The sequence below is a fragment of the Cervus elaphus genome, chromosome 6, assembly GCF_910594005.1.
Source record: "Cervus elaphus chromosome 6, mCerEla1.1, whole genome shotgun sequence".
Lineage (NCBI taxonomy): Eukaryota > Metazoa > Chordata > Mammalia > Artiodactyla > Cervidae > Cervus > Cervus elaphus.
In genome coordinates, this window is record NC_057820.1 from 48,724,780 (window position 1) to 48,745,772 (window position 20,993).

General features: G+C 41.6%; 1 protein-coding gene across 4 annotated transcripts in view; it reads left to right on the forward strand.

Moving 5' to 3' along the window:
• The window catches only part of LOC122696613 (cyclin-Y-like protein 1), a 103,479-nt gene that overhangs the window by 50,663 nt on the left and 31,823 nt on the right, over positions 1-20,993 (forward strand). The window contains exon 1 of one of the 4 annotated variants that reach the window (XM_043906846.1): positions 15,097-15,660. The exons of the other annotated variants lie outside the window; for them this stretch is intronic. Coding sequence (XP_043762781.1) covers positions 15,450-15,660 — 211 coding nt within the window. The 5' untranslated portion in view covers positions 15,097-15,449. Of the gene's footprint in view, positions 1-15,096; positions 15,661-20,993 lie in introns of those variants that run through there. 4 annotated transcript variants of the gene reach the window in all.

The following is a 20,993-nucleotide window of genomic DNA, read 5'->3' on the forward strand; positions in this document are numbered from 1 at the left end:
AAATTCATACAACACCATCTCAATTCTACTAGTATTTACTCATCACCTGATCATACAGTCTGTCACTTGAGCTGTAATGTTTCTATTTTGTTTAAGAAATGGATGCAAAGCTACTTTCAGAGGTAGCCAATTAAGATTAATTAAACATTTCACCAGACTTAACAGGTCTAATTAGATTTGATTCATCTGTAATTTTATTACCAATGAGATATCTGGATGACTAAATTATATTTTCTTAACTTCATAGGAGCCGAATGCTCATCTCTTCCCCGTGGGCTTTTTTTCTCCCTCTAAGGGATGTGATAGTGAGTCATCATCCATATTCTCCCTGTCTCCTGGTGCCATTAAGTAAAGCCCATCTGAGAGCTGATGATGGAATCTGGGGCTCTGGGGCAGCTTCTGGCTTTGGGCCACCTCCCTGAATTATTCATGTGGAGCCAGGGAGGGTAAATGTCCAGCCACAAAGATCCAGAACCAATGCCAAGGGGGAGATGCTGGCCTAAAATAATTGAGGAAACGACCACTGGCGCCACTGACTTGGAAGCTCCAAGTAGAACCACATGGCTTCAGCTCAGGTCTAGGTGGCCCTTGACCCCCCCCCCCCAACCTCCCCCTCCTTCCTGCCCCAGCACTCCTGTTTTAACTAAGAAAGGAGCTCTGAGGAGCCAAGATGTCTCTCTGACCCGGCGTAAACCCTGTCCTTTGAGTTATTGCTCTCAGCAACCCTGCAAGAGGTTTGGGATTTTTCAGAATAAACAGCAATCCCCAGCCTCTAATTTTCCCCCGGCAGCACTCTTGTAATTATCCCATTGGTGTTAAGTTGATTGTATGTTTTTAGTATATTTACTGAATACGTATTATGCACAGAGCATGTGGTAGCACTGGTAGGGGGATGCAGAGGGGAACAGGGTACAGATCCTGATCTTTAAGTATAATAAGTAAGTTTCATTTGGAGTCAACTTCATGGTGGCTGTTGGAAGTGATGTCTTTTGAAGAATTCAAAGTCTCCAAGGAGAATCAGTGGGAAAGAATGCTGTGATCAAGTCATGATGTCTCCTCTGGCAGAATACAGAAGGGTTTCATTCCTGACCAGCAGTCTTATAAGAAAAATAATACTGTTGTCTAGTTGTCCATTTATCTATAATGCCTTACATAACAGGAAAAAAAATCACTGTCATTTACTCAGTACTGAATATAAGCAAGACATTAGGTAGGTGCTTAATATGCATTTACTCTCTTTTAAGAATATCTGGCATTGTTTCGTCTCAATCACCAGTGACTACTTTTAGACCTGTGATTTGACCTGTGTGGTCTATGTGGTTATCCCAGCTCTAGAAGCACAGACACAACAATTTACAGTGTGGTATGGGAAGAGCAGTACATCAGCAGTTAGAAAGCTCAGATGCTGCTAAGCGATCTTACATCTACAGCCCTCATTTTCCAAAATGTAATACGCTGGGGATAACTTGATTCTTCTGGCCCCTTTTCAACACAAGTCTGAGGAAACCTAGCTCACTTCACTGTTGTATGGACGGACTTAAAGTAATTAACAGAAGATGACCCAAACCATACACATTTTTCTCCTCCATAAACATCCGAAAGGATTAATGTTTTGCTGTCATCCTGAGAAAGGAAAGGGATGCTGTTGGAGTGAAAGAAAAATGAAACTGTTAATTGCTCAGTCATGTCTGATTCTTTGCCACCTCATGGACTGTAGCCCACCAAGCTCCTCCTGTCCATGGAATCAGGCAAGAATACTGGAGTGGGTAGTCATTCCCTTCTCCAGGGTATCTTCCCAACCCAGGGATCAAACCTGGGTCCCCTACATTTCAAGCAGATTCTTTAACATCTAAGGCCCCAGGGAAGCCCAATAAAGGCAAGGGATGCTGTTGGAGCAAGCCTATACAATTCATCTGGGTAGATTTTGGAGTCTTCCGGATTCGGGCATGATACAGTCAAGGAAGTTCCCTAGGGTACAGTGACCTTAGTACATAAAGTAAAACAAGAGATTTGTCTCTAGTAGCTGTGACCAGGTCACTGAAGGTATGCAAGGGGAATATGTTCTGATAAAGGCTACAAACTTGTTAACACTTTTAATTATGTTTGGGGCACACAGCGTTATAGAACCAGCTGACTTGGCATTATTGAAAACCTTGTCAGCTGCCATTCAGTGATTCAGCCAGCCAAGGAAGCTCTAGGGAAAGTTTGCTCATTTCTCTATTCAGGTTGTTTGTCCATCCATGTAATTTTAGAAGTATTCTTTCAACGAATCCAGCAGCCGTTAATCCTAACAAACAATAGCTTTTGAATTCCAGTCCATCCTTTATCACATAATAGTTAAGGTAGAGAGAGTAGTGGGGAGTCTTCTAGTTATATTTTGTCATCCTGTCCAGAATACAGTTGTGAGGAAATAGAGAAGTATTTGACACATGGAAGCAGGAAAATAGTCCTTTTTCAGATAAATGTTCTGGAAAGTTTTCATTCAAAGTTAAACTGTGTTGAAGTCATTATTTGTTTTATTTTGTTGCATATTTTATTTGCGCTCAACTCACAATTCCTTATGTTAAAAAGAAATGGTTTTTAAATCTACAGAATTCCAAGTACAGTATTAAATTTTGTAGCTAAAGGAAGTAAGTGTGTACCACTACTTATATTCTAACAGAAGTAGGAGAGAAAAGCCCCAAAACTTGTCTTGGTAAAGCCACACATTGGTAATTGTGCCAGGGAGTTCACGCTGCAGAATGTCTAGTGTAAGTAGTGGCTGACCTGTGAGTAAATGTTTAATTTCATACCACAGAACCCTGTGACAGCCCATTAAAAGATAATCCCTTGGTGTCTAAATCTCAGAAGTTCTCCTTTGCCAGTCAGCTTGTGGTTGGGGTTGTTCAAGACAGATGGACCATCATCCCATTTTAACATTGTATATTGATGTTTGCCTTGCCAAATCCCTCTCCCCTGCGCACATCCTTTTCTATGAGGTAAAAGAAATTGTAATCTCTGGACTCATTTGATAAATTTATAAACCTTCTTAGGATAAAGGGAACTTCAGAATTTGGTTCAATCCCTATAGGTCTGAGTTGAGAAAGAGAGAGAGACAGAGATAAAGACAGACAGGAGGAGGGAGGTGTCCATTCATATGTACCATACCTTCCATGGTCAAGCTAGTCATTTAATTTAAGATGCATGGACCTCTCCTGAAAATTTCATCAAGTATATAATAATATCAGCAACAAGTTACATCAGTTGAGTGATTGAATACTCATTGTGTGCCAAGAAATGGAGGCTGAGTGCCTTGGAATGTCAGCATAGAAACTGTATGTCAGGCTAGGTTCATGTTGTAGAGTTAGCTCCCCAACAGATGAGGGAAACCTTCAGAGAGAAATCAGGGCCAATGAGGCAGCCCTTAGGGACAAGGTCAATGCCAGTCCTACTGCACTGTGGCAAAATGGAAAGATATGGAGGAGGAATGAGATTTGCAATGCTTCTTAATGCTTATGGGAGTTTTTCCCCCTGAAAAACATCTGAGCATACAGAAGTTTGTACACAATTCCAGGAATTGTTACAGAAATCCTGAAATCTAATCACAGGCAGTTTGGACTCCTGGATTAAGACAAAAAGAGATAGGAGGAGAAAGCATCTGATTCTTACTAGGAGGCTTCTGTATTGCAGACATTTGACATACATATAAACACACCTTGACTATGGCCATGAAAGATACGGCTTGTGGGCCCCATTTGGTAGATCCAGAATCTGAGATTCTCAAAAGTTAAACATCCACAGAGATCACATGGCTAGCAAGCACTAGGCAGGCATTCAAAACTCTTTATTCCTGACTTGCCAGTGTTAGCATTTGAGTCAACCATGAGAGAGAGAGCGAGCCTCAAACACAACAGAGATGAACATTTTTATAAGAGATTATTGATGTTAGAAACTCTGTATATATCTCATGATAGGTACATTAAATATATCACAATTCATCCACATAATGGAATATCATACATCACTACAAGCCATATTTTCACAAATTTTTTAATGATATGAGGAAATGTTCATAGTTGCAAGGTCACAGAAGCAGGATTCAAATATGTATATTTATCATAGCCTATATATGTGTATGTGTGTGTGTGCACATATATAGATACGAGAAAATTAATGATAAAAAATAGGAGTTTTGTCATTTAGTCATTCATGTTTGCATTATAATGATAACTTATTAATTCTGTAATCAAGAAATAGTCAATCTAACAGTTGAAGTATATTACTTAGATGTTAACTGTCTTTTTTTTTAACTGCCTTAAGATAGAGCATAAAGGAACTAGAAGGGATATAGCACAATCCCTTTTTAAAATTTTTATTTACTTATTTATTTTTTAAATTGAAGAGTAGTTGATTTACAATACTATATTAGTTTCAGGTATACAGCATAGTGATTCAATATCTGTGCAGATTACACTCTATCATAGGTTATTAACCTCAGATACGCAGATGACATCACCCTTAGGGCAGAAAGTGAAGAAGAACTAACAGCCTCTTGATGAAAGAGGAGAGTGAAAAAATTGGCTTAAAGCTCAACATTCAGAAAACTAACATCATGGCATCCAGTCTCATCACTTCATGACAAATAGACAGGGAAACAGTGGCTGACTTTATTTTTCTGGGCTCCAAAATCACTGCAGATGGTGACTGCAGCCATGAAATTAAAAGACGCTTACTCCTTGGAAGGAAAGTTATGACCAACCTAGATAGCATATTAAAAAGCAGACACATTACTTTGCCAACAAAGGTCCGTCTGGTCAAGGCTATGGTTTTTCCAGTGGTCATGTATGGATGTGAGAGTTGGACTGTGAAGAAAGCTGAGCACCGAAGAATTGATGCTTTTGAACTGTGGTGTTGGAGAAGACTCTTGAGAGTCCCTTGGACTGCAAGGAGATCCAACCAGTCCATCCTAAAGGAGATCGGTCCTGGGTGTTCATTGGAAGTACTGATGCTGAAGCTGAAACTCCAGTACTTTGGCCACCTGATGTGAAGAGCTGACTCATTTGAAACAACCCTGATGCTGGGAAAGATTGGGGGCAGGAGGAAAAGGGGACTACAGAGGATGAGTTGATTGGATGGCATCACTGACTCAATGGACATGGGTTTGGGTGGACTCTGGGAGTTGGTGATGGACAGGGAGGCCTGGTGTGCTGCTTTTCATGGGGTCACAAAGAGTCAGACACGACTGAGCGACTGAACTGATAGTTTATTATAAAATAAGAGCTATAATCCTCTTTGGCATGCAGTATATAGGGGCTTCCCTCGTAGCTCAATCGGTTAAGAATCTGCCTGCAATGCAGGAGACCTGGGTTCAATTTCTGGATCAGGAAGATCCCTTGGAGAAGGAAATGGCAACCCACCCCAGTATTCTTGCCTGGAGAATCCCACGGACAAGAGAAGCATGGCAGGCTACAGTCCACGGAGTTGCAAGAGTCAGACACAACTTTGTGACTAAACCACCATGCAGCACATCCTTGTTTCTCGTGTTGGTTTGTATCTCTTAATCTTATACCTCTAATTTGTCCCTCCTGCCTTTACTTTATTCTTTGGTAACCACAAGTTTATTTTCTATATCTGTGATTTTGTTTCTGTTTTGCATATACCTTCATTTGTGGTTTTAGTTTTTTTTAGATTTCCACATATAAGTGATATTATATGGTATTGTCTTTCTCTGACTGACTTAATTTTCTAAGCATAATATTCTCTAGGTCCGTTCATGTTGCTCCAGATGGCAGAATTTAATTCTTTTTTATGGCTGAGTAATATTTCTGTGTGTGTGTGTGTGTGTGTGTGTGTGTGTTACATCTTAACCCTATCCTCTGTTGATGGACATTTAGGTTGTATCCATGTCTTAGCTATTATAAATAATGCTGCTATGACCATTAAGGTGTATGTATAATTTCAAATTAGTGTTTTTCTACATATATACCCAGGAATAGAAAGCTGGGTCATATATGATCCATAGATCGTATAGGATCTCTATTTCTAGTTTTTTGAGGAACCTCCACACTGTTTTCCATAGTGGCTGTGAAAGTGAAAGTGGCTCACTTGTGTCTGACTCTTTGTGCCCCCTTGGACTATACAGTCCATGAGAATTCTCCAGGCGGGAATACTGGAGTGGATCCCTCCTCCAAGGGATCTTCCCAACCCAGGGATTGAACCCAGGTCTCCTGCATTGCAGGTGGATTCTTTACCAGCTGAACCACAAGGGAAGCTCAGGAATACTGGATTGGATAACCTGTCCCTTCTCCAGCGGATCTTCTGGATCGAGGAATCGAACCAGGGTCTCCTGCATTGCAGGTGGATTCTTTACCAACTGAGCTATCAGGGAAGCCCAAATCACTCAGTCATGTCCGACTCTTTGCAACCCCATGGACTATACAGTCCGTGGAGTTCTCCAGACTGGAATAGTGGAGTGGGTAGCCGTTCCCTTCTCCAAGGAGTCTTAACCCAGGGATCAAACCCAGGTCTCCCGCATTGCAGACAGATTCTTTACCAGCTGAGCCACAAGGCTGTACAAATTTATATTCCCACCAGCTGTGTAGGAGGGTTCCCTTTTCTCTGCATCCTTTCCAACATTTGTTGTTTTTGAATGCTAACCATTAATAGGTGTGAGGTGATATCTCATTGTTGTCTTTGATTTGCATTTCTCTATTAACTAGTTGTGTTGAATATCTTTTCATATGCCTATTAGCCATCTGTATATTTTCTTCAGAAAAATGTATATTTAGATGTTCTGACCATTTTTTGATTGGGTTGTTTGGGGTTTTTTTATATTGAGTTATATGAGCTCTTTGTATATTTTAAATATTAGCCTCTTGTCAGTCCCATCATTTGCAAATATTTGTCCCCATTCCATAGATTGCCTTTTTGTTTTGTCAGTGGTTTCCTTTGCTGTGCAAAAGCCTGTAAGTCTGATTAGGCCCCATTTGTTTATTTTTGCATTTGTTTCTTTTGCCTTAGGAGACTTATTAAAAAAAATGTTGCTACAATTTGTTAAACAGTGGTCTGCCTATGTTGTCTCCTAGGAGTTTTATGGGCTCCATTCTTACATTTAAATCTGTAAACTATTTTGTGTTACTTTTATATATGGTGTGAGGGAATGGTGCAATCCCTTTTTAATGGTGGGAAGACTAAGACTAGATAAACATGGCCTAAAATTAAGTAGGACTTGCATAATATCAGTGCAGATGTTGTAATTCATAGTATAGTCTTTCATATTTTTTTCTTCTTATGAATGCTTTATGAAGAAGTACCACCTTATCTGGAGAAAAATGTTCTCACAGTGAAACAATGCTTTTGATCTCTGGTTACCATGTATATGTGAACTCTGAAGTAGGGCTCTGCTCAGAAAGACAGATTGCCCAGATCCCTGCAAACTGTCTGTCTTCTGTTCCTCAACACCTCTTGCCAAGGGGACATCTAGTCTTACCCCACCCAGGATTTGAAACCATGAGAACAGGGATTCCTGATTCTCTCCTGAAAGGTAATTTACTGCAAGTGGCTCCTTCTCTTGGAATCTCCCTCCTCAAATCATCTCCTAGAGCCTGAGCCAGAAGCCAAGTCGAACACCCCACTTCCTCAGCGGAACCCACCCACCAGAGAGTTTTTCTGCCAAAGATTTACCATGGAAGGATTTCAGCCTCTGAGGAATATTCAAATATATGTACATTTGTTTCCCTAATTGCCATAATATTTACATTGTCATTATCAGTAGATTACATTATACATTTATTTAGAACTATCATTTGCAGTGTTCTCCCCTAATTAGGAAAGGAAACAGCTCTTTGGCATGTAAGAGAATATGTCATGTCCTCTTTGACTGATCACTTGAATAGAACAGGGATTATAAGTATTTACTTAAGGATTTCTAAAGTAGGGCTGACCAGATCTAGGCAGAATGAAAATGATTTCTCAGGAATCTTCTGCTCTCACAGGTTAAGGAGGGGAGGAGGGACGAATGGAAGAGCAGGTCTTTGGGGTTAAATGGCATTTGTCACCAATTTTAATGGGACTGGAAAGTGGTTTGGTTGGTGTTTCAGTTTGAATTGTGCTGTTTACTTGATCAGGGTCCTTGCTTTTGAGTATGTAATGGTGATAATATAAGTCTCAGGGTCACTCCTTGACTAGTTTGCCAGTGAGCTGCTCAGAGGAAAGCTCTTCAAAATTGCTTCTTTATTAAGGGGAAAAAAATACCTCTTTTAAGTCATTTTTTGCCATTAGTTCAAATTATAAAAATGTTTTCAAAAAGTCAATTTTAAAAAATAACTAATTTGTATTATAATCTTGGATGCAAATGGAAAGAAAGATTTGAAACTAGGTTTTTTAAAAAATTAAACTAGTTGTACAGTCAACATTTCTGCTTATATTTACCTATAGGAACTATAAAATGCATGATGAATTTTGGCTTTTTCTGGCATTGCCCACATAAAATATATTGCTTATATATGAAAAAATGACTATACTGTAGGGGATAAACTTAGAGTTCACCCTAAGTGTAGCTGTGTTAATATAAGAGGAAAGACTGTATTTACTAATACCATTTCTAGTTAATAGTGTGTGAAGTTTAATTACAAAATCCTATACAAGGAATTTATTGCATACAATTGGGGTCAGTTAAAATAACTTTCTTAAAGCGTAGCAGATTTAAATAGATTTGTGTCAACATAGCTTTCCAGGCCGCCATCATTATCAAATTATTCCATATTATCTTCAAGGGGAAATGGTTTTAGACCCAGTGGTAAACATAGTTTGGTGCTCTACTTTGAAGGCAGGGGTCGTGTGTGAGTGCGGAAATAACTTACCACTTTAGTTCACTGTAGTAGACATTTTTGAATAATAGCCAAAGGGTTTTTGTCAGCTTCAGGAATTTACTGAGTACACACTTTCACTTTTCAGAAGTGGCCCTGGAATCAAACTCTTAATAGAATGAGATAACAAGTCAGTGTCAGAGACTCCAGAAATGACTTGAGGGTTCTTTGTAGAATTTTCACATATGAGGAATGTTCAGAAGAGTCAATAAAACTAAACTATGGAGCCAAGTAGTCAAGGTGGGAAATGTCCACTTAATAATTGCCAACAGAAAAGACAAGCGTATAGATCTTCAAATAATGATCGAGCAATCAGGCGTGGGTCAAGGCATAGCAGACCCAGAGTTCTCAAGGGGTTCCAAGTCAATAGTTCTCGACCAAAAGCTGGACTTTTCTTCTTACTTCAGTTGTGACTTGGAACAGTTCACATCATTTCTTTTAAAGTGATTTATCTTTGCAATGAGTACAGTAGCACCAGGTGCTTTCTTTGGATATGTAGCATTTAACGCAGCTGTTAATGGTACATTTCTTTCTGTGATACTTGCTTAAATATTTGTCTCCTCTTTTAGACATTAAGTTCCTTTGCTCACCCTTATATTCCCAGCGTAAATTACATGCCTGGCGCACAGCAAGCGTTCCATGATGATTTGTTGAACAGGAACTTATTTCAATGGAAAATTATGGAGGACATGTGAAACAATTCATGTAGTTAGCCTTGTGCCGACATTGAGTAAGTCTTCAGCGCATGTGAGACACCCTTATTGTTGTTGTTGTTATTATTTACATTGAGTAAATGTTTTTAAATAAAATAAGTTCTAGGCTATTTCAGGATAAACCTCAGCAGGTAACACAAATCAGTGGGCACTAAGAAACTATATTTTATTAGGTCATGTCATATTGGTCAAGCCTAAGGAAACCTCTAAAATTTGGCTTCTCAGCCAGAAAGGCAATTCATCGATTTACAATAGAAGATATATTTTTTTCCCTAGGGGTCAGGACTTCCTGAAATCAGTGTCTTTGGAACACAGAATTAGTTCTAAATGTTGCTTTTAAGCTCTGAATACAAACAAAGGGAGCTGTCTTTATGGTCTTGTAGGGTTTGAGATGTGGGCTGGAGACTTAGTTCCACTATTCTGGTACCTTTCTGGTTGCTAGAAAGGTATGTAAAACATGTCTGTCAGCCTCTCTTTCTCACTGTTTATCTTCCCTTAGAGAATGAAGGATAAATATGACAGTTCTGCTATCTATATCTAATATAATTTTGAAGCTGAAAGAAACCTTGGTGGTGGTTTAATTGCTAAATCATGTCCAATTCTTGCGACCCCATGAACTGTAGCCCACCAGGTTCCTCTGTCCTTGGGATTTTCCAGGCAAGAATACTGGAGTGGGTTGCCATTTCCTTCTCCAGGGGATCTTTCTGACCTAAGGATCAAATCTGGGTTTCTTGTGTTATAGGAAGTCTCCTGCATTGCAAGCAGATTCATTACCAACTGAGCCACCAGGGAAGCCCTTAAAAGGAACCTTCAGTTCAGTTCAGTCGCTCAGTTGTGTCCCAACTCTTTGCGACCCCATGAATCGCAGCACGCCAGGCTGTCCATCACCAACTCCTGGAGTCCACTCAAACCCATGTCCATCAAGTCGGTGATGCCATCCAACCATCTCATCCTGTGTCATCCCCTTTTTCTCCTGCCCCCAATCCCTCCCAGCATCAGGGTCTTTTCCAATGAGTCAACACTTCGCATGAGGTGGCCGAAGTATTGGAGTTTCAGCTTCAGCATCAGTACTTCCAATGAACACCCAGGACTGATCTCCTTTAGGATGGACTGGTTGGATCTCCTTGCAGTCCAAGGGACTCTCAAGAGTCTTCTCCAACACCACAGTTCAAAAGCATCAATTCTTCGGTGCTCAGCTTTCTTCACAGTCCAACTCTCACATCCATACATGACCACTGGAAAAACCATAGCCTTGACCAGACGGACCTTTGTTGGCAAAGTAATGTCTCTGCTTTTTAATATGCTATCTAGGTTGGTCATAACTTTCCTTCCAAGGAGTAAGCGTCTTTTAATTTCATGGCTGCAGTCACCATCTGCAGTGATTTTGGAGCCCAGAAAAATAAAGTCAGCCACTGTTTCCACTGTTTCCCATCTATTTGCCATGAAGTGATGGGACTGGATGCCATGATGTTAGTTTTCTGAATGTTGAGCTTTAAGCCAACTTTTTCACTCTCCTCTTTCACTTTCATCAAGAGGCTGTTAGTTCTTCTTCACTTTCTGCCATAAGGGTGGTGTCATCTGCATATCTGAGGTTATTGATATTTCTCCTGGCGATCTTGATTCCAGCTTGTGCTTCTTCCAGCCCAGCATTTCTCATGGTGTACTCTACATATAAGTTAAATAAGCAGGGTGACAATATACAGCCTTGACTTACTCCTTTTCCTATTTGGAACCAGTGTGTTGTTCCATGTCCAGTTCTAACTGTTGCTTCCTGACCTGCGTATAGGTTTCTCAAGAGGCAAGTCAGGTGATCTGGTATTCCCATCTCTTTCTAGGGAGCATCTATTTTCCTAAACCCAACATCTTACACATCTGTATTATAGATGATAAATGTGAGCCTTGAAGAGGTGACTTTGCCTAGGAAATACAGATCGGTTGTAACAAAGCAAGGGCCTGACCCTGGTTTTCTGGAGAATTTTTGTTCTTTCCAGTTCCCTACCCTGCTTTATCTAACATTCCCTATTGTTGTGTAGTTTGGGAGGGGACCCTCAAACATTATTCACATCCTGGTCCTGAGTATCTGTACATGTTGCTTTATATAAAAAAGTGATGGAGATTATCCTGGATTATAATCTAGGGGCTAGAAATGCAATCACATGTATATTTGAGAACTAGGGAAAGGTGAATCAGAAATACACAATGGAAAAGGTGATGTGAAGACCTGGCAAAGAGAAATTTGAAGATGCTGGCCTGGAAGACTCGAGTGACATGGCGACAATTCGAAGAATGCTGGCAGATACTTGGAGCTGGAAGAGGCGAGGAACGGATTCTCCCCTAGAGCCTCTGGAGGAAGGAGGACACTGCCAACACAGTGCCTTTGATTTTGGCACACTGCTACTGATTTCAGACTTTTGGCCTCTAGAACTATGAGAAGATCAATTTCTGCTATTTTAAAGCACCATGCTTGTGGTAATTTGTTATAGCAGCCACAGGAAACAAATATACCTATGAAAATAGAAGTCTTATTTTCCTAGTTAAAGATTTGATTTATTTGCTGACCTGACCCCACCAATATAACATCAGCAACAAGGTAGCTTCAGAATTAAAATTGAAGTGAATTCCTGCTTTTTTGACAGCAATTTAAACTAGATCCTACTGTTTCCCTAGTAGTTTTGAGCAAATAAACTCTGGACTAATATGATTTCATTTGCAAAAAAATATGGACTTATGATATGGCCACAGGGCAAATTATTTTATACATAGATCATCTTGGAAATCACACACACTTTTTTGTCCAAGTCACCTTGAGGGAAGCTATCATTTTCTTTTTATTAGGTATATCAAGCTTTTCTAGTGTTTAAACTTCTTTACACATTATCCTCACTTTCCTGGAGTAGCTTTCCAAACAGAAGCCTATTATAACAGAGAAAAATAGAGGTCATCAGATGAGCTCTTCTTAAACATCTTCTCTATCAGAAATGTCTCTATTCTGACAGACCCAGAACAGGCATCTGTCACCCAGGTCCTGTTTCCTTCCTTGCTTTTCTCTCAATCCAAAGCTAATCTATGTCTGCCCTGGAGGACATCCACTTCTGCCTTCTTGAGGACCTTGCTCTGTCAATTTTCCCATCTCCTCTAACCTCAAACTCGTTTTTTCTCCATCGGCTCATACCCTTTAACATATAAATATACTCACATTTTTTTTCCATCTTAAAAAATCATTAACTGCACATTTCCTTCTAATGACTGGCACACCTCTCTTCTCAGTCAAATGTTTGGGAAGAAAATCCTTGTCTCCACTTTATCACCGCCTATTTCTTTCTTTTACTCACTGCTTGCCTTCCAGTTTGCACCCATCCTCAGTTACCCATGTACCACGGTCAGTGGTACTTGTAACTTTCCTGCCCTCTGGACAACACTGGACTCTGTTTGGGGAATTACAAATTAGAGCTTCTACTGGCCAGGTACTGTGCTAGGTGCTCTGTTCCAGAAAAGAGCAGATGTGATTTCTACCCTCATGGAACTCAGCTGATCAGCCACTTCTGATTAATACACAGGTCCCTTGATTTCCACTTCTCCCTTTGGCAGGTTTACTTGAACGCCATTTAAATTTCCCTATTTGTGAAGTTCCCTCTCTTCCTCCCTTCATCCCTTTCCTTATTATACATGTCTTCTCGAGGCAATTACCTCTACACCCATGGCTTCAACTACTTTGTACGTACTCCAATGACAATTTTAATATTGTTCTCATTTAACAGTTTTAGTTTACATAGGACATGTCATTTACTAAAACCATAGATTCCAATTTGCTCCATGAAAAATATCATAGTCTTAACTGTCAGCACAGCGTTAGGGGATTTCCCCAACTACATTTTAAAATTGATTTAGTATGTGTTATTTTCAAAAACATAAGATGGGATATCACAAAATGGACTTGGCCTACAGAAGTTTACATCTAACTTTCAACTGGAGAGCTCTAATTCCATGCTCTCATTAACAGAGCCCCAAATGATCTTCCTCCTCAAACCTCTTCCTCTTTCTGCACTGTCTAGGAAAAAGTCACTGTGCTCTCCCTAGTTGCCTCAGTCAGAACCCTAGTAGCCATTTTTGCCTCTCTTTTCCCCCTCTTGCTCCGTATCTAGTCACCAAATGACCTCAAATCCTTTCCCACCACACCAGTCTCTGCCACTGCCTTTAGTTTAAACTCTCACTCCGCTCTTAGATGAATAAAAAGTCTCTTCATTGCTCTTGTTTCTTTCATCAATCCTCCTTATTGTCCATAGTGTCCTCACTAGAAACCACCTGATTGTGACTCCTTAACGTCACAACATTCAAAGGCTTTCATGTTTCTGGGGGGAAAAAAAATCAAGCTCTTTACCCCAGAACCTACTTTGGGGTTAGACAGATCTAGGTTTGAATTTCAGGTTCAAGTACTTGGCAGCAGTGTGAGTGACCTCAGACAACTGGACTTTCTAAGCCTTTGTTTTCTCCTGTGCCTGACGGAGCTCATCGAGGGCAGGGCTATTGCAGGAACACAGTGCCTAGAAAGTAGGAGGGACTAACCAATGTTGAAGGAAGGGAAAGAATTTTAAAATCCACTTCAAAAAATTGTTCTCCCTTAGAGAAAATCCTATGCCACTTCCAATCAAATTTGACTTCTACCTTTCTTTTCTGATAATCACAATAAGGTGCCTTTGCGGATCCAAACGATCGGAGACCAAATCCTGGCCATACCCCTGAGCAATCATGTGACCTTGGGAACATATCTTTACCATCACCTTCATTAAATCAAAACCGCGGTACTTCACTTTGCGACTCTTCAGTTTTGTATGAGAAAATCGTGCTTTATGCTTTATGTTACCGGTGAAAGTAGGGAAACCTGGAGACTCGTGCCGTGGAAGAGAGAAACAGCGAGAAAATCGAGTTGCTGAATCCCAGCGTTTCAGAGTTGGGAGGGAGGCGTTCGGTCCCTAATTTACCGAGGAGGAAGCGGAGGGGTGACGTGTCCTGGAGTCTCATTCAAGACACGGACACAGCTCTTTATTGAGGACCCGGGGGGTTGCTATGGTTAAACTGAAGGCGGAAACTAACACTCTTTCGAAGTCAATTTGAGAGGAGCATTTAGTTACAAAAGCTGTCAACAATTCGGGTGTAACTAAGTTCATTGAGGAATGCATCAAATGAGTCAGCTGTCAGACCCGGTGAAACCGAGTTGCTTAACGGAACTGACTCTTTACTAACAAGCCTTCTATAGGGTCCACTGACTCTCTAGCTTCGATTCACAAACTCCCGCAATGCTTCCCGAAGGACACGGAAAGCTCCGAGTGCCGCACGAGGAATGGAAACAAGAGTCCGGGGCGCGCCACTCGAGGGGCGGGGCAGTCGCAGGGTGGGGGCGGGGCATTGTGAGTCACGTGCCTGCTCTCTGAGGCGGGCGCGGGGAGGAACCTCTGTGTGTGATTGGTCCGTCGTAACCAGGTGACCGAAGGACGCATTCCGGTTGGCAAGGGCCAGCCAGGCGAGCGGCTTTCAGTCTGGAGGCGGCGGCGGAAGGAGGAGGAGCTCCGACCGCGCTCTCTCCCGGCAGTGGCTGTGCGTCTCAGCGCTTGTCGGGTCCCCACCCCTTTTAAATAAGCCCGGCTGGTCGCAGCCTTCACTGACTAGCTGACTCCGGGGAGGCGGCGGCGGCGAGACAGCGGGGGTGCGGCCGGGCCGGAGCCCTGCTCCGGCCCCGGCGGCGTGGCGGACAGGAGAGAGGCAGGCGAGGCCGCGTCTACCTGTGCGGCGCAGCCCCGGCATAGCCCGGGTCTGCCGGTGCCCGCCGCTCCATTGTTGGGGGAGGGGGCGGTCTCTGAGCTTGGCGGAGTCCGGGGCCGAGCGGAGGCGCCCCATGGGGAACACGTTGAGCTGTTGCGTGTGCCTCAGTGCCAACCGGCGCGTGGGGCCTGCGCCAGACTCCGAGTCTGAGGTCTACGAGGCGGCGGCCGGAGACCCGGTGGCCGTAGCACCGGCGCCGGCTGCCGTGGAACCCACCGAGTTGGATTTCCGAGCGGGTGAAGGCCACCACCTGCAGCACATCAGCGACCGGGAGATGCCCGAAGGTAAGGAAGCGGCCGGCGCGCCTCGCCCCTCGCGGGGCCGGCCCCGTCTGCTCTCGGGCTTACCTCTGGCCTCCGCCGACCCCCAGGTCCCCCGGGAGGAAGCCGCCGCCTAGGGCTCCTTCCTGCCTGGAGTTGGCTCTCTCGGGGCTGGGCACCAAGGACGGAGGCTGGCCCTGCCTGGCGTCCCCACCCCTTATTCTTTCTCCGTCGCGTCCGGCCAGTCTTTCTCCCTCTTCTCTACCCGAACGCCCAATTCTTCCTCATTCCCTTTTCGCAACCCGACCCAAGACCCTCAAGTCTGTGGCTCCTGTTCGTGATTCTATTTAACATCTTGTGGGACTTTGTAAAGACTTTCTGATGTATTCTCTCTTTTCTCAATGAAAACTTAAATACTCCCAACTTCGGCGATATCCATCCCATCTTCCAATCCTTACCTATTCAGGTGGTACCTAAGAGAAGGAACGAGGTAAGGATCTAGATACACTTCCACTCGTTAGGATAGTTGATACTCGGGACAATTAAGACAGATTTTAGGGTTTGTTATTTAAAATCAAAACTGCTATCGACAGAGTTAGTGTGGCGTTAAGTAATATTCTGTCTAGAGTTGTCCTGATTGAAGCGACCTTATTCTAACTATAATTTGAAAACGATAAGAAAGAAAAAGGTTAGAGGGGGTCTTAAAATAACTGAACGGTGTGAAACGTTACTGCAACGGCTGCAGGGAATAGTTTTGTTGTTGTTGTTGTTGTTTTTACCCAAAGACGATCCCACGGAGCTCAGATTAAGATTCCCACTTTGACACAAAAATGTCTTCAGCTCCCCAGCTTTAACCAACTTCACTTGCATGTTGCCTCTTCTAAGGGAGGATTGGGGGTGGTTCCTGAGACTGTTGGTCAAAAGTTTCAAAGGAGAAAAGAGAAATTCAGACTGTAATTTGTAATGCAAAGATTTGGCAGTTGAGATGGCAGATCCTGCAGGAAAGTTGTCTCCATGGCTACCTCTCCTTCCAACCCCCTCCTGCCCGTGGAATCCTAGTCAACTTTTATAACGTTCAGGGAAAATTCTGAAGACGAAGTGGCTGGGGGTGGGGGTGGGTTGTCATGGAGAAGAGGAGAGAGAGGAGAGGAAATGTTTGATTTTTTTTTTTCCTCTAGAATTTTGAGACTGGACGGCTCTAGGTTCTAAAAAAAAAGATTCTGGATAACACTGTGGCTCATTAATCAAGACTGTGTTCTTTAAAGTAGAAAACATTGTGCCGTAAAGATGTTAAAGCCCCACTGGCCCACTTGTTTCATTTAAATGCCAGAGAGTATTTCTTTATTTCATAGAGGATATGTCTTATAGCTCTTCTATTTAAATTTTATTTGGGTTTACTTAATTTCTTTCAAAGTTAGAATAGGTAAGCCTGTGAACTCACCCATATGATGGACATGGCTTTGTAAGTGGAAAGTACTCCCTTTTCAGAATACTCAGATACTGTGAAAGCACAAATTAATGTAAATTAATTGTAGCTTTAAAAACAAAGCTTGTGCATACCTGTGAAAACTGCTCAGCTTGTTGCTATAAGGTAAGCCTCTAAGTGATTTTAAAAAACAGTAGTAGGCTAGTGTAGGGAGACCAAAATTGGACTTCTGTATGATTCTTTTACGATTTACAACATATTTTCGGGTGTATTTCACCTGACCCTTCCATCTATAAATAAGGCCTGTGAATATTCTCCCTGTGATGCCAATGAAGAAGCCAAGACTTAGAGCTCTGAAATAACTGTGTAACATAGCTACTGAACAGAAGAGACAGACTTGAGAATGGTAGATACACCAAATTCAGTTGTTGGGTGCTTAAAAAAAAGTTTGGAATGCACTTTTTATTTTATAATTTATCCATAAGATAGGCCTAACTCAACTTCAGTTTGGTTATTTCCATTTGAGTTTATTGTTCACAACTCAGAAGCAACACATACCTCTGCATTCTGTGTCTGTATATTTCTTACAATGGATAGGAATAAAAGAAGTCGTGAAATAGCCTCAATTTACCAGTCAGGTAAACATGTTGGTATATTTTAAAGAGTTTGTTCTGCTGACTCAAATTGAAGCCGAGAATGCCCTGGACAGAGGGACATTAGGAGAAACCGGTAAGGGGGCAGGTAAGGTACGAAGCATTTAGTGAGGGGGAGTGCTGAGCCGGGAACTAGAAAAAGAGGGTTCATGAGCACAGAATTTACCTTTTTATGTTTGACATGATTGTGAAAATTTTACTTAAATTTGTCTCTCTTTTTTGGCATTCAATAAAGTGATGAGAGAAACCTCAATTTCAGCATTTGCCTATTATTAAGTTTCCATAGATACGAGGTCAGAACACGAATGTAAAGTGCAAGCACATTGGAAGTTTGCTCTTAATGTTTTTATTTCAGACAATTTTATATCAGTTTCCCTGGAAACTGAGAAATACCTGCATTGATATAAAACATTTTGGCTTTTCTGCAATGAAGAATTATTTGGTTACTTAGACAAAACCAAACATAAATGATGCTGTGTGTTTTTCTTCAGAAACCTTTGAGAAGAACATGATTTCTTCAAGCTGTTTCAGTTAACTCCTACGAACCTAGTATAAATATCAGATAGACTCAAAAGAATTTTGTGGCTATCTTGCCTTTAACAGTGTATCTAATGTAACTGATGTTACTGTCAATAATAGAAAATAAGATGCTAAGGTCCTATTATCTGATTTTATTATTATGCATCAGCTTTTCAAACAGCCTTTATATTCTCCTCTTAGGAACTTTGCTCATTCTCTGGTGCAAGCTGCTCTCTCAAGTGATTCCTTCCTTCCATCCTCCAAGGAGCGGGTAGGGAAGGAATTGACAACGTAATGGGGGAAAACCTCTGAGCAACAGGTTTTTCCTCCTTTCAGTAGCTATTATAAACACTTTTTTTTTTTTTTTTTTTTTACTTTTTTGATACCAGTAAACATTTGGGGTAAAAGATTTGCAAAATACTAAAAAGTCATTCACTCATACTCAGAATATCCAGAATTTTCATTAATATTTTGGTGTTGGTTCTTCCTGAACCTTTTGTATACGAATAAACAGAATGTTGTGTTTATTGTATGAGATCGTTCTTTGTGTGCCACATTGTAACTTTCTCTTGTAAAGTGAAGACGGGAAGCTCCTGGAACCGTGCTGACACCTGAAGCGTGCCCCAGGATGTATTTCCACGCAGCTGCATGTAGCTGTGCAGTCTGCTTTTTACCACCTGTTTAATGGTTGGAGCATCATTCATTTACCCACCCTTTATGGTTGTCTTTTATAATCTCATTATATTGCTTTAATCTGGGCACAGACATAAAAAGTGATGTATCGTACTTCCCTGCAGAATTCTGGTCTTGTGGCTTTGTCTTTCGACTTAATTAAATTCATAGGGTGAGTCATTTTGTAGTTAAGGTATTTTAACATTAAATGTTCTGTCCCCAAATTAAAGTTACCATTGATTTGTCACTGAACAGTAGATTTCCTCTCTTAGGTTTTTGTGGGTCTTGGTAACCTGTCGGTGTCTTTGAGTCTGAGTAACTAAACTACCGCTCGAAGAGATCTGAAATTAATGCTGGTCTTGGGTGACAGACCCATCAAAGGACAGCATTAGAAGAAATCTTAGATGATGAAGGAAAATTGGGAGAAGCATAAATGATTTGGGGTACACTGAAATGGATGATTATTGGGCACGATTTAGGGGCAGGACAAACAGAGGTTATACTGACAAAACCCAAACCCTAACTCTGGTCTTTACTTCCTAGAGGTCCCTGGGGCCTGTTGACACAGGAATAATGTCAAGTAGCGAAACACTGAGAAGAAAGAAAAGGATGGTCATGGACTGGGGAGGGGGCAGTGTTACTGGGGGTGGTCTCCTTAAGTGACAGTGAGCATCCTAGGAGTGAAGGGGAGCCCTGTGAGGTCCTCAGAAGGAAATATGCTCGGTGTAGGCAGAGGACAGAAAGAGGGTGGCTGCAGCTGAGTGAAAGAATGCCAGGAGGAATATCAGGGGGTTAAGGCCTTGTGTCTAGTAGACCTTGACAAGAAAAAATACGGATTTTAGTCTAATTGTAATGGGAAACCATTGAAAGGTTATATGCAAGGGAATGGTGATAATTCTTAAAGAAGGGGAAGGAGACGTGGGGAGAGGGGAGGGAGATCAGACGAGCTACTCGCTACTCTCACGTGGGCAGGGGTAGAATGAAGCAGGGAGACAAGCTAGGAGGCTGGTGTAGTCACTCAGCTGAGAGCCAACAGTGGTTTGAACAAAAAAGCAACATTAAGAAGGGCCTAAAATAGGCTGACTTGAAGAAACTGAGTGAATCTAAAAGTAGGCTAACAACAATATGAATGGGATAAGTCACAGAAAAAGAAATGCGGATGGCTTTTAAGCGTATCCTCACACATAAGAGAAATGAAAATACAACTACTGTAGCTTGTGTTGGGAGAAAATTCAGAAACTCGGCACTGCATTCTTTGGTGATACTGAGGAAAGTTACATTCATATATTGCTGGTAAAAATGGGAGATTGGTCAACCCTTGAAGGGGAAGTTGGCACAGTCTCACTTAATCCAGAGATCCTACTAAAGGAATTTATTCTGAAGGTATAGGCTGCATATGTTGCATTATCTTCAGTAGCAAAATACTGGAAATAATTCAGATGTCCAGTAAGGGACTGGTAAACTAGCACATCCAGACACTGAAGAATTAGGGAGCTGTGAAGGAGCTCTCTCCACTGTTAATGACTTCATCTGCAGGGGATGTTAACCTGAAAAAAAATGGGGAGAAAATATACACCAATCTCCATGACAGAAGCAGGAGAAATGATATGTATTTGCTTATTAAAGAAGAAAAAGGAAGAACACTAGGAGAAATGCTTGCCCTTGGGTACTCTTATCCTCTTTCCTTTAGTGGGTGGCCTGACTCAATGACATGAGTTTGCACAAACAGAATCGTGTAGGACTGGGAAGCCTGGCGTGCTGCAGTCCATGGAGTTGCAAAGTCAGACACAACTTAGTGACTGAACAACAACAAAGCACTATCTACTTAAGATGTTATTTGGCTGAGGGTGATAAGTGGACATCAGTTTTCCTATGAAATGCTAAATGTTCACTTTTGGCTTTTGAGTTAATTTGTGAAAGCTGTGATGTGTCATTTATTATGCTTTATATAGTATATCCCCTCATGGATTGCAGCCTTGTCATGGTGAAGGGGCTTGTGTAACTCTGTGAAGCTATAGTGTATGGATTGCTCTTGAATTTCATTTGATTCTTATCGTGTTCTGAGTTAGGCAGTGTAGGGATTCTTC